This window comes from Macaca nemestrina, chromosome 5 (assembly GCF_043159975.1).
Source record: "Macaca nemestrina isolate mMacNem1 chromosome 5, mMacNem.hap1, whole genome shotgun sequence".
Lineage (NCBI taxonomy): Eukaryota > Metazoa > Chordata > Mammalia > Primates > Cercopithecidae > Macaca > Macaca nemestrina.
The window spans coordinates 69,045,759-69,061,408 of record NC_092129.1 but is presented as its reverse complement, the minus strand read 5'-3'; the positions used below and the strand labels follow the sequence as shown (position 1 = coordinate 69,061,408).

Sequence of the window (15,650 nt, the reverse complement as noted above, 5' to 3'; positions counted from 1 at the left end):
TCCAGTTGCGGAGGGAATGAAGTTGCAAAAAGAAAACAGCAAGGTTGAGCGACACACAGTGGGAACAGGAGCTCAGCGGGTAGGAGCTCCAGGCCTCCAGAATGCAGGACGGTAGTGCCGTGTTCGCACAGAAACCAGGCAACAGAGGGCGCCAGCACCCACCAGACACGAGGTAGGGCCACTGTCACAGTCAGGCCAGGACCTGCAGAGCCCTAAACCCTGAAAAAAGGCGGGGCCCCCCACCTACATATTAAGGAAAACATATGTGTGCCATTACATGCTGGTCTCCAACAACTGCTAAAATTACATTAAATCCTTTCTAGAATTTCGTGGCTGGGACTTGAGCCTGGTCTTGGTCTGTTTACTGATGACGAATCTAGTACTGAACTGGACCCAGTTCCTGACGAGGAGCCCTGTCCTAGAATCACTCACACGTGACAGTTGACAGGTGGCCCCACCAGGTTTGCATGCTGGGCGGGTGTTCTGCTAGACCGGCCTCTCCACGCCCAGGGAGACTGAACTGTTTTCTGCTCCTCAGAGAGTTTGCCCAGAGACTCTGAGGAAGAAAGCAGTCACCTCAGGCCTCTCCATCCTAGAGACGGCAGAAGGACAAACGTCTCCTGCTGGCACAAGGTAGTGGGGTGGAGGGTGGTCGGTGTTCCAAACACCAGTGCAGAGGGAACGTGTGTGTGTTTGGGAGTGAAGGAGGAAAGCAGGGGCTCGGGTGGTGAGAGAACCAGGGGCAATGAAGTAAAAGTGGCGTTGGGGGAGCTGCTGGGGGTGTGGGGCCGGGGACGCTGGATAAGGCATGGAGGACAGGGGTGGCTCTGCGGGTCCTCTGCCTCCACACCAAACACTCAGGGATCCGTGCCTCCCGCCAGTCTGGAGTCCCAATCGCCCCTCTCTCCGATTTGGGGGACAGGGATTTCTCCTTGTTCTCCTGCCATAACGCCTTCCTTCCGACTTCTCTTGTCCCATTCTCCCTCAGATCATCCCCTCCACTTATGCCAAGGCTTCCACAGCCTTGCTCTGCCGGGCCTTGGCATTCCCAGCCTGGGTGTTGAAACCATTGGCCGGGATCTCAAGGCAGCTGGGCAGGGAGAGGATAGCTAGAAGCCCAGGACACACTGCCACAAAAAGGCTGTGACTCATTTTCAGGAATTAAAAAACGCAGTCCAATTCATTTTAAAACTTTTGTCTCTCTTGGGACTATAGGCTGAAAGTTCTTTATAGCAACGGGCTTCCAGGGACTACATGTAATTATTGGTTCCTCTTTCCTTATCATCTGCTTCTTATGTCAATTAAAACTCCACTTCAGCCGGGTGTGGTGGCTCACTCCTGTAATCCCAACACTTTGAGAGGCTAAGTAGGGAGGATTGCTTGAGCCCAGGAGTTTAAGATCAGCCAAGGCAATGTGATGAGACCCATCTCTACACCAAAAATTTAAAAATTAGCTGGGTGTGGGGGCTCACGCCTGTAGTCCCAGCTATTCTGGAGGCTGAAGTGGGAGGACTGATTGAGCCTGGGAGTTCAAGGCTGCAATGAGCTGTGCTCATGCCACTGCACTCCATCTGGGCAACAGAGCAAGACCTGGTCTCAAAAAAAAAAAATTCTACTTCATATGTAACCATCATTTCGGTTTGGAAGCCACTGCCTAAAGCTGACATTTTGCAGTTGGAATATGGCTATTCCTTCCTATCTTCAGGTTGGCTCAGGCCAACCTGGGATTCAGGACCACAGAGGACAACAAGGGTGGAAGGGCCCCTTTCTCCTTTCTGTGTGTCCTTCCCAGCCTGTCTGCAGCTCTTTCTTTGTCTTCAGTGTTGGGTCTACATCCCAGATGTCAGGACCCATGTACAGGCCTGGTGTGCTCCTTCCTGTGATTCATCAGACTTGTAGAAAATATTGGCAAGGAGCTACTCCATGGTCATATCACACATGCACATGCACACACATGCACCCACACGCGTGCATGCACACAGACACACACACACACCGACCTTGGCCCACCCCCGTTGGTGTCCCCACAGCAGCAACATTTGTAGGGCGGTAGCACTGAGTCCCCCTCTGTGCACTCTTAGGTCCTGGGTGTGTACAGAACAGGCTCCACTCAGGACAGATTTGAGACCCCTTCTCCAGACCAAGAGGCGGAAGTGCACCCTCAAAACTGGGGTGCTTTAACCTTAGCAACCAGAGAACCACATAGGGGATGTGTAAAAAATGTGCATCCCTGGACCCCTTCAAACCCTTGACCCACTGTCCTCTGAGCAGACAACCCCTTATCCCCCCCAGCCCCAGAGAGAGCCCTGCCCAGAGTCCACGGTTAGTTTTTTTAAAGTCTGTTCCATCTAGTTAAGAAAGAACAGTGGTACAGACCCACTTACCAGGCATCACCAGAGTCCCAGCATCTGAGTCACAGGAAATCACCCTCTGAGTCTGACATGCACTTGAATTAACTGGCATACTGCCTGGCACACAGAGGGAATCTAGATGTGGAATGGATATGGGTGATGTTACACGCCACATGTTTGCCTGCCCTCCAAATTCATATGCAGAAATCCTAACTCTCAAAGTGATGACATTTAAGTCATTAGTCATGCAAGTGGAGCCCTGTGGGATTAAGAGGTGACAGGAGAGCTTGCTGTCATTCTCTGCTCCCCACTGTGTGAGGATACAACAGGAAGACAGCTGTCTGGTGAGGAAGAGAGGGCTGTCGCCAGATACCGGACCTGCTGACACCTTAATCTTGGATTTTCCAGCCTCCAGGACGGTGAGAAATAAATGCTTGGTGTTTCAGCCACCTAGCCTATTCTGTTGTGGCAGCCTGAACTGGCTAAGGTAGCGGAGTCTGATGATGAAATGGGAGAGGTGTAAAAGTGAGGTGGGAAGGAGGACTACAAATACTAACTTTTTAGAGAAAACCTTGTGCAAAAAGTGGCTTGAAAAGTTTGAAAATGACACAAAACTTTGTTCTAAGACAAATTTTCAGAATTCAAAACTGAGAGCCCCAAGACTTTTCCCAATGATAGACTTGACTTTCCTTGAGGTCTTAGCCCCAGTAGGATGGCTGGGCTCTGTTATAAAACCCATCTGTTATGGTAGACCAGTTGCTGCCTGTTCACAGCTAGTTTAATGAATATTGGGGTGTGCTTGGTAAGAGAAAATCTCAACCATTTAAGAGAAAAGAGTTTGAATGGGTTAGGGATATGGGAGAGGGGAGAAAGGAGATGGGAGAAAATACAGGAATGGGGAGAGGGTACCAGAAAGAAAGGGAACAGCAAAAGAGGCAAGGAAGAGAAGGGAAGAGGAAATTGGAGGAAGGGAGAAGGAGCTCACATAACCTCCAACCATCCTGCTCACACCAGAGGGGTTTTTTGCAGGGGCCATGGGGATGGCAGAGGAGAGTTTATTCAAAGTTAATTTTGTTTTTAAATGTCTTCTTTCAGTTTTCAATAAGCAATTATATTCTGAATACTTGGAAAACACTCCCTTCACAAAATTGTTCTTTAATTGGGTCTCTACAGGCCTGCCCTCAGTTGTTCCAGGGTAAAGAATTTGGGCAGTGCCCACACCCACGCTGTTGGACATTTCTTCACCATACCAGTGAGGGTGTATGTGTCCACGCCCAACGTCCTGCCTGTTACTCTCCACAATGTGCCAAGAATGCCCCTGACTTGTATCCCTGTGCGCCTTCTTTTGCTTCTACTGTTGCTACTAACAGCCTTGGAGATCATGGTTGGTGAGTGTCCTGAGATCTCAAGACCTGGCTGAGAACAAGAAGGAGGAGGGAGAAAGGTGGGGGATAGGCGACTGGGGTCTCATGCAGGCTTCAAGCAAGCGGGTACCTGCTCTTAATGATGAGGTGAGGGAGAGGAACCCTGGGATGTTACCCCCAGTTAATGGGAGACCCCAGCCGGAGGCCCTAGGCCAGGCACGGGCTCACATGTGGCAGTTCTATAATGCTACCCCCCACCTTCTACTCCAGGACTCTTTCCTGAACGCCCGGGACCCCGGAGGAATTCAGCGTGTGTCCCGTGATGAATGCCTCTTTTTCCTTTCTATTGAATGTCCTGTGTGTTCAGCTAGATTTTAAGTCTCAGGAGGTCACACAGAGGTTTGTCTGTTTTGTGCCTCGGAACTTGGTAGATGTTGCTAAAAATATTTGTGACATGAATCCTCCTGTTAACACCATTAACACTAAGTACACCCCAGGGGTCCCTGGTACCATCAAGTATCTCACCCCAGACAGTCAGGGGGAGATGGGAGCAGGGATCCGGAAGGTTGAGGGAGTCTGGGATGGAACCGCCCCCCTCTGCCAGCCTGGCCTGGTCCAGGGAGTCTTGGGTCACAGACGCGCAGGTTCTAATGGGCCTCTTCCCCTGTCCTGGACCTCACCTGCATCTTTCTCTCACAGGTGCTCACTCTCTTTGCTTCAACTTCACTATAAAATCATGGTCCAGACCTGGACAGCCCTGGTGTGAAGCACAGGTCTTCATGAATAAAAATCTTTTCCTTCAGTATGACAGTGACAGCAACATGGTCAAGCCTCTGGGTCTCCTGGGGAAGAAGGTAAATGCCACAAGCACATGGGGAGAATTGACCCAAACGCTGGGAGAAGTGGGCCGAGACCTCAGGATGCTCCTTCTTGACGTCAAACCCCAGATAAAGACCAGTGGTAAGTGTGGAATGGGGTGGGGAAACGGAGGCAGGCAGCAAGAGAAGGGAGGGAAGAGCACAGGTGGGGAGGGGCTTTAGGTGTATTTGTGTATTGATCATTGGCCCAACCATAGACACACATGGGACCCAACGGGCGGGAAAGGGCAAGTCCAGGTAGAAAGAATACAGGCCCCTAAATATGCAGAGAAACACTTGACCTGTTGGAAGATGATGGACCTCTCAAGAATGGAGGATGACAGCTTTGTGCCTGGATTGCAGGTCCTTCCACTCTGCAGGTCGAGATGCTTTGTCAGCGTGAAGCAGAACGATGCACTGGTGCGTCCTGGCAGTTTGCCATCAATGGAGAGAAATGCCTCCTCTTTGACGCAATGAACATGACCTGGACAGTAATTAATCATGAAGCCAGTAAGATCAAGGAGACATGGAAGAAAGACAGAGGGCTGGAAAAGTATTTCAGGAAGCTCTCAATGGGAGACTGCAATCACTGGCTCAGGGAATTCTTAGGGCACCGGGAGGCGATGCCAGAACTGACAGGTAACTGAGCCGGGAGGGAGAATGAGGCAGCTCTCTTTAAAGGTCAAAAGCCTTCCCTGTGTGGGTGTCAGCATGTGTGCAATAGAAAATTTGATTGACTTCTCCGTGGGCTTCTTCACTGGAGAGTCAGTGACGGCCATGAGGATTTCCCACCATCCTCCCTTTCCCATCCCACCTCCCACTGTTTCTTCCTCAGTATAGAAACCCCTTCCCATTAACTAATGATCCAGTCACCAATGACCCACCACTAAATGGTCCCAAGTCTATCTGCATCATTGCAAACATCCAGGCCTTCTCTTCCTCTATTATAATTACCCTTCCACCAACTTTAATGACACTTCTTAGGAAATTCCCCACACAGAATTGAGCAAGACCCATTGTGTCATCCTCCAAACAGTTCTAACCACAGTAATCATCTGAAATTATGTGGTAATCAGATGGACATTTGCTACCTCTCTCAGCAGATATCTGAGCTCCATAAGGACAAGGCACAACACCATTCATCTTCATGGCCCAGGGTCTGGTAGAGTGGCTGTCACATGAGCCAGTGATTATGTGGGGCACCATGTGTTCCTGGGGAAAGCAGGGGCTGAGGAAAGCGTATTTTTAGGTGTCACAGGGCTTGTGCTTTGTTGTTGTTGTTGTTTAGTGTCACCAGTAAATGCTTCAGATATCCATGGATCTTCCTCTAGCCTACCAGATACATGGCTCATCCTGGGGGCATTCATCTTGACAGTCTTAATGGGAAATTTTCTCATCTACGTCATGTAGGGAAAAGAAAGAGAGATCAGACTGCTATCGTGTCTATGTAGAAAGGGAAAACATAAGAAACTCCATTTTGACCTTTACCCTGAACAACTGCTTTGCCCTGAGATGCTGTTAATCTGTAACTTTGCCCCAACCTTGAGCTCACAGAAACCTGTGTTGTATGGAATCAAGGTTTAAGGGATCTAGGGCTGTGCCTTGCTAACAAAATGTTTACAGGCAGTATGCTTGGTAAAAGTCATCGCCATTCTCCAGTCTGGATAAACCAGGGGCACAATGCACTGTGAAAAGCCGCAGGGACCTCTGCCCTGGAAAGCCAGGTATCGCCCAAGGTTTCTCCCCATGTGATAACCTGAGATATGGCTTCATGGCATGGGAAAGACCTGACCGTCCCCCAGTCCGACACCCATGAAGGGTCTGTGCTGAGGAGGATTAGTAAAAGAGGAAAGCCTCTTGCAGTTGAGATAGAGGAAGGCCACTGTCTCCTGCCTGACCCTGGGAATGGAATGTCTCAGTATAAAACCCGATTGTACATTTGTTCTATTCTGAGATAGGAGAAAAACCACCCTATGGCAGGAGGTGAGACATGTTGGCAGCAATGCTGCTTTGTTATGCTTTACTCCACTGAGATGTTTGGGTGGAGAGAAGCATAAATCTGGCCTATGTGCACATCTAAACATAGTACCTTCCCTTGAACTTATTTGTGACACAGATTCCTTTGCTCACATGTTTCCTTGCTGACCTTCTCCCCACTATCACCCTGCTCTCCTTCCGCATTCCTCTTGCTGAGAGTGAAAATACTAATCAATAAATACTGAGGGAACTCAGAGACTGGTGCTGGTGCAGGTCCTCTGTATGCTGAGCGCCGGTCCCCTGGGCCCACTCTTGTTTCTCTATTCTTTGTCTCTGTGTCTTTTTTCTTTTCTCAGTCTCTTGTCCCACCTGACAAGATATACCCACAGGTGTGGAGGGGCTGGTCCCCTTCATCTGCCGCCCGATGTGGGTGCCTTTCTCTAGGGTGGAGATACGCTAAGAATGTGAGCATTGAGGACAGTCGACGAGATTCCCGAGTACATCCACGGTCAGGTCAGCCTTGTGGCAAGCTTGTGCGCTAGGAGGAACCCGGGGTAACAATGGGACAAACTGAAAGTAAATATGCCTCTTATCTCAGCGTCATTAAAATTCTTTTAAGAAAAGGGGGAGTTAAAGCTTCTACAGAAAATCTAATTACACTATTTCCAAAAATAGGACAATTCTGCCCATAGTTTCCAGAACAGAGAACTTTAGATCCAACAGATTGGGAAAAAATTGGCAAAGAATTAAAACAAGCAAGTAGGGAAGGTAAAATCATCCCACTTACAGTATGGAATGATTGGGCCATTATTAAAGCAAATTTAGAACCGTTTCAAATAGAAGAAGATAGTGTTTCAGTTTCTGATGCCTCTGAAAGCTGTGTAATAGATTCTGAAGAAGAGGCAGGGATAGAATCCCAGAAAGGAATGGAAAGTTCACACTATAAAAATGTAGCAGAGTCTGTAATGGCTCGGTCAATGCAAAATGTTGACTATAATCAATTACAGGAGTTAATATATCCTGAATCACCAAAACTGGGGGAAGGAAGTCCAGAATTACTGGGGCCATCAGAGCCTAAACCACAATGGCCATCAACTCCTCCTCCCGCGGTTCAGATGCCTGTAACGTTACAACCTGAAATGCAAGTTAGACAAGTGCAAACCCCAAGAGAGTATCAGTAGAAAAGGATAGAGTCTTTATCTCTAATTCTATCTAAAGGATAGAATCCGGCAATGCCGATTCAGATACAGTATCCACAATATCAGCTGGTAGAAAATAAGACCTAACCACCAGTAGTTTATCCATACCAGCTGCCAGCCGAGTTTCAGTATTGGTCGCCTCCAGAGATTCAGTACAGACCTCAAGCAGTGTGTCCCGTGCCAATAGCATGGCACCATGCCCGCAATCCACGGCAGTGGTGTTTAATCCTACATCACCACCTAGTGGACAAGGTGGTACACTGCATGAAATCATTGATAAAGCCAGAAAACGGAGATCTTGAGGCATGGCAGATCCCGGTAATTTTACAACCGATACGGATACAGGCCCGGGAAAGGGAGTCAAGCAGGAGCATCTGTCCGAACTGAAGCTAGATATGGATCTTTCACCATGAAAATGTTAAAAGGTATGAAGGATGGAGTTAAACAATATGAACCCAACTCCCCTTATATGATAACATTATTAGATTCCCTTCCTCATGGAAATAGACTTATTCCTTATGATTGGGAAAATTTGGCTAAATCTTCCCTTTCACCCTCTCAGTTTCTACAGTTAGAAACCTCGTGGACTGATGGAGTACAAGAACAGGTACAAAAAAATCAGACTACTTATCCTGCTGTTAATATAGATGCAGACCAATTGCTAGGAACAGGTCCAAATTGGAGCACCATTAACCAACAATCAGTGATGCAGAATGAGGCTATTGAACAACTAAGGGCTATTTGCCTCGGGGCCTGGGGAAAAATTCAGGACCCAGGAAGCACCTACCTTTCTTTTAGTTCAATTAGACAAGGCTCTAAAGAGCCATATCCAGACTTTGTGGCAAGGTTGCAAGATGCCACTCAAAAAATCTATTACAGAAGATAATGCCTGAAAAGTGATTGTGGAAATAATGGCCTATGAAAATGCAAATCCAGAATGTCAATTGGCCATAAAGCCATTAAAAGGAAAAGTTCCAGCAGGAGTTGATGTAATTACAGAATATGTGAAGGTTTGTGATGGGATTGGAGGAGCTATGCATAAGGCAATGCTAATGGCCCAAGTAATGCTTTAGGAGGACAAGTTAGAACACTTAGGGGAAAATGTTATAATTGTGGTCAAATCGGCCATCTAAAAAAGAATTGCGCAGTCTTAAATAAACAGAGTAAAAATAAAGAGCCACCCGGCCTGTGTCCAAGATGTGGAAAAGGAAAACATTGGGCTAATCAATGTCATTCTAAATTTGATAAAAATCGGCAACCATTGTTGGGAAACGGGAAGAGGGGCCAGCCTCAGGCACCGCGGTCCCGCAACAAACTGGGGCATTCCCAATTCAGCCGTTTGTTCCTCCGGGTTTTCAGGGACAGCAACCCCCACAGGAAATACCACTACTTCAGGGAGTCAGCCAATTACAACAATACAGCAGCTGTCCCCCACTGCAGCAGGCAGCGCAGCAGATCTATGTTCCACTCAAATAGTTTCTTTACTTCCTGGAGAGCCCCCGCAAAAGATTCCTACAAGGGTATAAGGCCCGCTGCCAGAAGGGACGGTAGGCCTTATTTTAGGGAGATCAAGTCTAAATTTGAAGGGAGTCCAAATTCATACTGGGGTAATTGATTCAGATTACAAAGGAGAAATTCAGTTAGTGATCAGCTGTTCCCCGGAGTGCCAATCCAGGAGATAGAATTGCTCACTTACTGCTTTTGCCTTATATTAAAATTGGAGAAAACAAACCAGAAAGAACAGGAGGGTTTGGAAGTACCAACCCTGCTGGAAAAGCCGCTTATTGGGCTAGTCAGGTCTCAGAGAACAGACCTGTGCGTACAGTCACTATTCAGGGAAAGCAGTTTGAAGGAGTAGTGGATACCAGGGCTGATGTTTCTATCATCACCTTTAATCAATGGCCAAAAAATTGGCCTAAACAAAAGCCTGTTACAGGATTTGTCAGTGTGGGCACCGCCTCAGAAGTGTATCAAAGTGCCATGATTTTACATTGTCTAGGACCTCATAATCAAGAGAGTACAGTTCAACCTGTGATCACTTCTATTCCAATTAATTTATGGGGCCGAGACGTGTTACAACGATGGCACACAGAGATTACTATCTCAGCCTCCCTATACAGCCCCACGAGACAAAAAGTCATGACTAAAATGGGATATCTCCCTGGCAAAGGACTAGGGAAGAATGGAGATGGCATTAAAGTCCCAATTGAGGCTGAGGGAACTCAAGAAAGAAAAGGAGTAGGGTATCCTTTTTAGGAGTGGCCACTGTAGAGCCTCCAAAACCCATTCCATTAACTTGGAAAACAGAAAAACCTGTATGGGTAAATCAGTGGTTGCTACCAAAACAAAAGCTGGAGGCTTTACACTTATTGGCAAAGGAACAATTAGAAAAGAGACATACTGAGCCTTCATTTTCGCCTTGGAAGTCTCCTGTGTTTGCAATTCAGAAAAATTCCAGCAGACGGCGCATGCTGACCGACTTAAGAGCTGTTAATGCCATAATTCAACCCATGGAGGCTCTCTAAGCGGGATTGCCCTCTCCGGTCATGATCCCCAAAGACTGGCCTTTCATTATTACTGATCTGAAGGATTGCTTTTTTACCATTCCTCTGGAAAAACAGGATTTTGAAAAATTTGTTTTTACTATATTAGCTATAAATAATAAAGGACCAGCCACCAGGTGTCAGTGGAAAGTGTTGCCTCAGGGAATGCTAAATAGTCCGACTATTTATCAGAGTTTTGTAGCTCAAGCTCTTCAACCAGTTAGAGACAAGTTTTCAGACTGTCATATCATTCATTATGTTGATGATATTCCGTGTGCTGCAGAAACGAGAGACAAATTAATTGACCGTTACACATTTCTGCAGACAGAGGTGGCAAATGCAGGACTGACGATAACATCTGATAAGATTCAAACCTCTGCTCCTTTCCATTACTTGGGAATACAGGTAGAGGAAAGGAAAATTAAACCACAAAAAATAGATATAAGAAAAGACACATTAAAAACATTAAATAACTTTCAAAAATTGCTAAGAGATATTAATTGGATTTGGTCAACTCTACGCATCCCTACTTATGCCATGTCAACTTTGTTCTCTATCTTGGGAGGGGGGTCCAGAATTGAATAGCAAAAGAGCATTAACTCCAGAGGCAACTAAAGAAATTGAATTCGTTGAAGAAAAAATTCGGTCAGCAGAAGTAAATCGAATAGATCACTTAGCCCCCCTCCAACTTTTGATTTTTGCTACTGCACATTCTCCAACAGGCATTATTGTCTTGTGGAGTGATCCTTCCTCACAGTACGATTAAGACTTTTACATTGTACTTGGATCAATTGGCTACATTACTTGGTCAGGCAAGATTACGAATAGTAAAATTGTATGGAAGTGACCCAGATAAAAATCATTGTTCCTTTACACAAGGAACAGGTTAGACAAGCCTTTATCAATTCTACTGCATGGCAGATTGGTCTTGCTGACTTTGTGGGAATTATTGACATTCATTACCCAAAAACAAAAATCTTCCAGTTTTTAAAATTGACTACTTGGATTTTACCTAAAATTACTAGACATAAACCTTTAGAAAATGCTCTGACGGTGCATTGGAAATGCACCCAGCAATGGAAACACGGCTTACATCAGGCCAAAAGAACGAGTCATTGAAATTCAATGTTTGGTTGCTGTCATTTCAGTGTTACAAGATTTTAATCAGCCTATTAACATTGTATCAGATTCTGCATATGTAGTATAGGCTACAAAGGATGTTGAGACAGCCCTAATCAAATATAGTATGATCAGTTAAACCAGCTGTTTAATTTGTTACAACAAACTGTAAGAAAAAGAAATTTCCCATTTTATATTACTCATGTTCGAGCACATACTAATTCACCAGGGCCTTTAAAGCAAATGAACAAGCTGACTTGCTGGTGTCACCCGCCTTCACGGAAGCACAAGAACTTCACGCCCTGACTCATGTAAATGCAACAGGACTAAAAAATAGATTTGATATCACATTAAAACAGGCAAAAAACATTGTACAACATTGCACTCAGTGTCAAGTCCTACACCTGCCCACTCAGGAGGCAGAAGTTAATCCCAGAGGTCTATGTCCTAATGTGCTAGGCAAATGCATGTCACACATGTACCTTCATTTGGAAAATTATCATTTGTCCATGTGACAGTTGATACTTATTCACATTTTGTATGGGCAACCTGCCAGACAGGAGAAAGTACTTCCCATATTAAAAGACATTTATTATCTTGTTTTGCTGTCATGGGAGTTCCAGAAAAAATTAAAGCAGATAATGGGCCAGTATACTATAGTCAAACATTTCAAAAATTCTTAAATCTATGGAAAATTACACATACAATAGGAATCGCTTATAATTCCCAAGGACAGGCCATAATTGAAAGAACTAACAGAACACTCAAAGGTCAATTGGTTAAATGAAAAAAGGAAAAAGACAGCAGGGAGTATAACACTCCCCAGATGCAACTTAATCCAGCACTCTATATTTTAAATTTTTTAAACATTTATAGAAATCAGACCACTACTTCTGCAGAACATTTTACTGGTAAAAAGAACAGCCCACATGAAGGAAAACTGATTTGGTGGAAAGACATCAAAAATAAGACATGGGAAATAGGGAAGGTGATAACATGGGGGAGAGGCTTTGCTTGTGTTTCACCAGGAGAAAATCAGCTTCCTGTTTGGATGCCCACTAGACATTCGAAGTTCTACAATGAACCCATCGGAGATGCAAAGAAAAGTGCCTCCGCGGAGACAGAAAACCCGCAATAGAGCATCATCAACTCGCCAGGTGAACAAAATGGTGATATCAGAAGAACAAATGAAGTTGCCATCCACCAAGGAAGTGGAGCCGCCGACCTGGGGCCAACTAAAGAAGCTGACACAGTTAGCTGAAAAAAGCCTGAAGAAAACAAGGGTCACACACACTCCAGAGAACATGCTGCTGGCAGCTTTGATGATTGTATCAATGGTGGTAAGTCTGCCTGTGACTGCCAGAGCAGCTGCAGCTAATTACACTTACTGGGCCTATGTGCCTTTCCCGCCCTTAATTCAGGCAGTCACTTGGATGGATAATCCTATTGAAGTATATGTTAATAATAGTGCATGGGCACCAGGCCCCACAGGTGATCGTGGCCCTGCCCAACCTGAAGAAGAAGGAATGATGAATATTTCTATTGGGTATTATTATCCTCCTATTTGCCTAGAGAAGGTACCAGGATATTTAATGCCTACAACCCAGAATTGGTTGGTAGAAGCACCTACCGTCAGTGCCACCAGTAGATTTACTTATCACATGGTAAGTGGAATGTCACTCGGGCCACAGATAAATAATTTACAGGATTCTTCTTATCAAAGATCATTAAAAATTAGGCCTAAGGGGAAGCCTTGCCCCAAGGAAATTCCCAAAGGATCTAAAGGCCCAGAAGTCTTAGTTTGGGAAGAATGTGTGGCTGATACTGCGGTGGTATTACAAAACAATGAATTTGGAACTATTATGGACCGGGCCCCTCGAGGCCAATTATATTATGATTGTACGGGCCAGACCCACTCATGTTCACAGGCCCCATCCGTCTGGCCCACTAATCAGGACTATGATAGTGATTTAACTGAAAGGCTGGACCAGGTTTATAGAAGGTTAGAATCACCCTATCCATGGAAATGGAGTGAAAAGGGAATCTCATCACCTCGACCAAAGTTAGTTAGTCCTGTTACTGGTCCTGAACATCCAGAATTATGGAAGTTTACTGTGGCCTCGCACCACATTAGAATTTGGTCTGGAAATCAAGCTATAGGAACAAGAGATCCTAAGCCATATTATACTATTAACCTAAATTCCAATCTGACAATTCCTTTGCAAGGTTGTGTAAAACCTCCGTATATGTTAGCTGTAGGAAACATAGTTATTAAACCAGATTCCCAAACTATAACCTGTGAAAACTGTAGATTGTTTACTTGCATTGATTCGACTTTTGATTGGCAGCACCGTATTCTACTAGTGAGGGCAAGAGAGGGCGTGTGGATCCCTGTGTCCATGGACTGACCGTGGGAGAGGCTTCCCCATCCGTCCATATTTTAACGGAAGTATTAAAAGGAATTCTAACTAGATCCAAAAGATTCATTTTTACTTTGATTGCAGTGATTATGGGTCTTATTGCAGTCACAGCTACTGCTGCGGCTGCTGGAATTGCTTTACACTGCTGTGTTCAAACTGCAGAATATGTAAATAATTGGCAAAAGAATTCCTCAAAATTGTGGAATTTTCAGACCCAAATAGATCAAAAATTGGCAAACCAAATTAATGATCTTAGACCAGCTGTCATTTGGATGGGAGAAGGCTCATGGGCTTGGAACGTCATTTTCAGTTACAGTGTGACTGGAACACGTCAGATTTTTGTATTATACCCCAAGCCTATAATGAGTCTGAGCATCACTGGGACATGGTTAGACACCATCTACAAGGAAGAAAAGATAATCTTACTTTAGGTATTTCAAAATTAAAAAAAGAAATTTTTGAGGCATCTAAAGCCCATTTAAATCTGGTGCCAGAAACTGAGGCAATTATGAAAGCTGCTAATGGCCTCGCAAATCTTAACGCGGTCACGTGGGTTAAAACTATCGAAGTTCCACTATTATAAATTTCATATTAATCATTGTATGTCTGTTCTGTCTGTTGTTAGTCTGCCAGTGTATCCAGCAGCTCCGAAGAGACAGCGACCAGTGAGAACGGGCCATGATGACGATGGTGGTTTTGTCAAAAAGAAAAGGGGGATATGTAGGGAAAAGAAAGAGCGATCAGACTGTGATTGTGTCTATGTAGAAAAGGAAGACATAAGAAACTCCGTTTGACCTTTACCCTGAACAACTGCTTTGCCCTGAGATGCTGTTAATCTGTAACTTTGCCCCAACCTTGAGCTCACAGAAACCTGTGTTGTATGGAATCAAGGTTTAAGGGATCTAGGGCTGTGCCTTGCTAACAAAATGTTTACAGGCAGTATGCTTGGTAAAAGTCATCGCCATTCTCCAGTCTGGATAAACCAGGGGCACAATGCACTGTGAAAAGCCGCAGGGACCTCTGCCCTGGAAAGCCAGGTGTTGTCCAAGGTTTCTCCCCATGTGATAGCCTGAGATATGGCTTCATGGCATGGGAAAGACCTGACCGTCCCCCAGTCCGACACCCATGAAGGGTCTGTGCTGAGGAGGATTAGTAAAAGAGGAAAGCCTCTTGCAGTTGAGATAGAGGAAGGCCACTGTCTCCTGCCTGACCCTGGGAATGGAATGTCTCGGTATAAAATCCGATTGTACATTTGTTCTATTCCGAGATAGGAGAAAAACCACCCTATGGCAGGAGGTGAGACATGTTGGCAGCAATGCTGCTTTGTTATGCTTTACTCCACTGAGATGTTTGGGTGGAGAGAAGCATAAATCTGGCCTATGTGCACATCCAAGCATAGTACCTTCCCTTGAACTTATTTGTGACACAGATTCCTTTGCTCACATGTTTCCTTGCTGACCTTCTCCCTACTATCACCCTGCTCTCCTTCCGCATTCCTCTTGCTGAGAGTGAAAATACTAATCAATAAATACTGAGGGAACTCAGAGACCCGTGCTGGTGCGGTCCCCCGGGCCCACTGTTCTTTCTCTATACTTTGTCTCTGTGTCATTTCTTTTCTCAGTCTCTTGTCTCACCTGACGAGATATACCCACAGGTGTGGAGGGGCTGGCCCCCTTCAACATCAGGTGGCAAAAAGGTGAGTGGCAGGCTGGTCTCTGGCCCTTGAGGATGTCTTAGTCTGGTAAGGACTTGAGAGAGGTGAGCCATGGGTCTCACCCAAGCCCCCTCCTCGATCCATCTCCCTCCATAGAAATGGTGCA

At 45.5% G+C, this 15,650-nt stretch overlaps 1 protein-coding gene across 9 annotated transcripts; it reads left to right on the top strand.

Moving 5' to 3' along the window:
- Positions 1-547: 547 nt before the first annotated feature.
- Positions 548-15,403, top strand: LOC105489023 (retinoic acid early transcript 1E-like). 9 transcript variants are annotated; one of them, XM_071096582.1, is made up of 7 exons: positions 548-633; positions 2,588-2,770; positions 3,525-3,739; positions 4,415-4,675; positions 4,936-5,211; positions 12,473-12,750; positions 14,456-15,397. In XM_071096582.1, exons 3-7 carry the CDS (start codon positions 3,664-3,666, stop codon positions 14,510-14,512), a joined length of 948 nt encoding a protein of 315 aa, XP_070952683.1. In that variant the 5' UTR covers positions 548-633; positions 2,588-2,770; positions 3,525-3,663; the 3' UTR covers positions 14,513-15,397. The 9 variants fall into 9 exon arrangements, with proteins under 9 accessions (XP_070952683.1, XP_070952680.1, XP_070952682.1 ...); XM_071096579.1 differs by having other exon boundaries at positions 554-633; positions 2,556-2,770; XM_071096581.1 differs by having other exon boundaries at positions 554-633; positions 2,556-3,739.
- Positions 15,404-15,650: the final 247 nt, after the last annotated feature.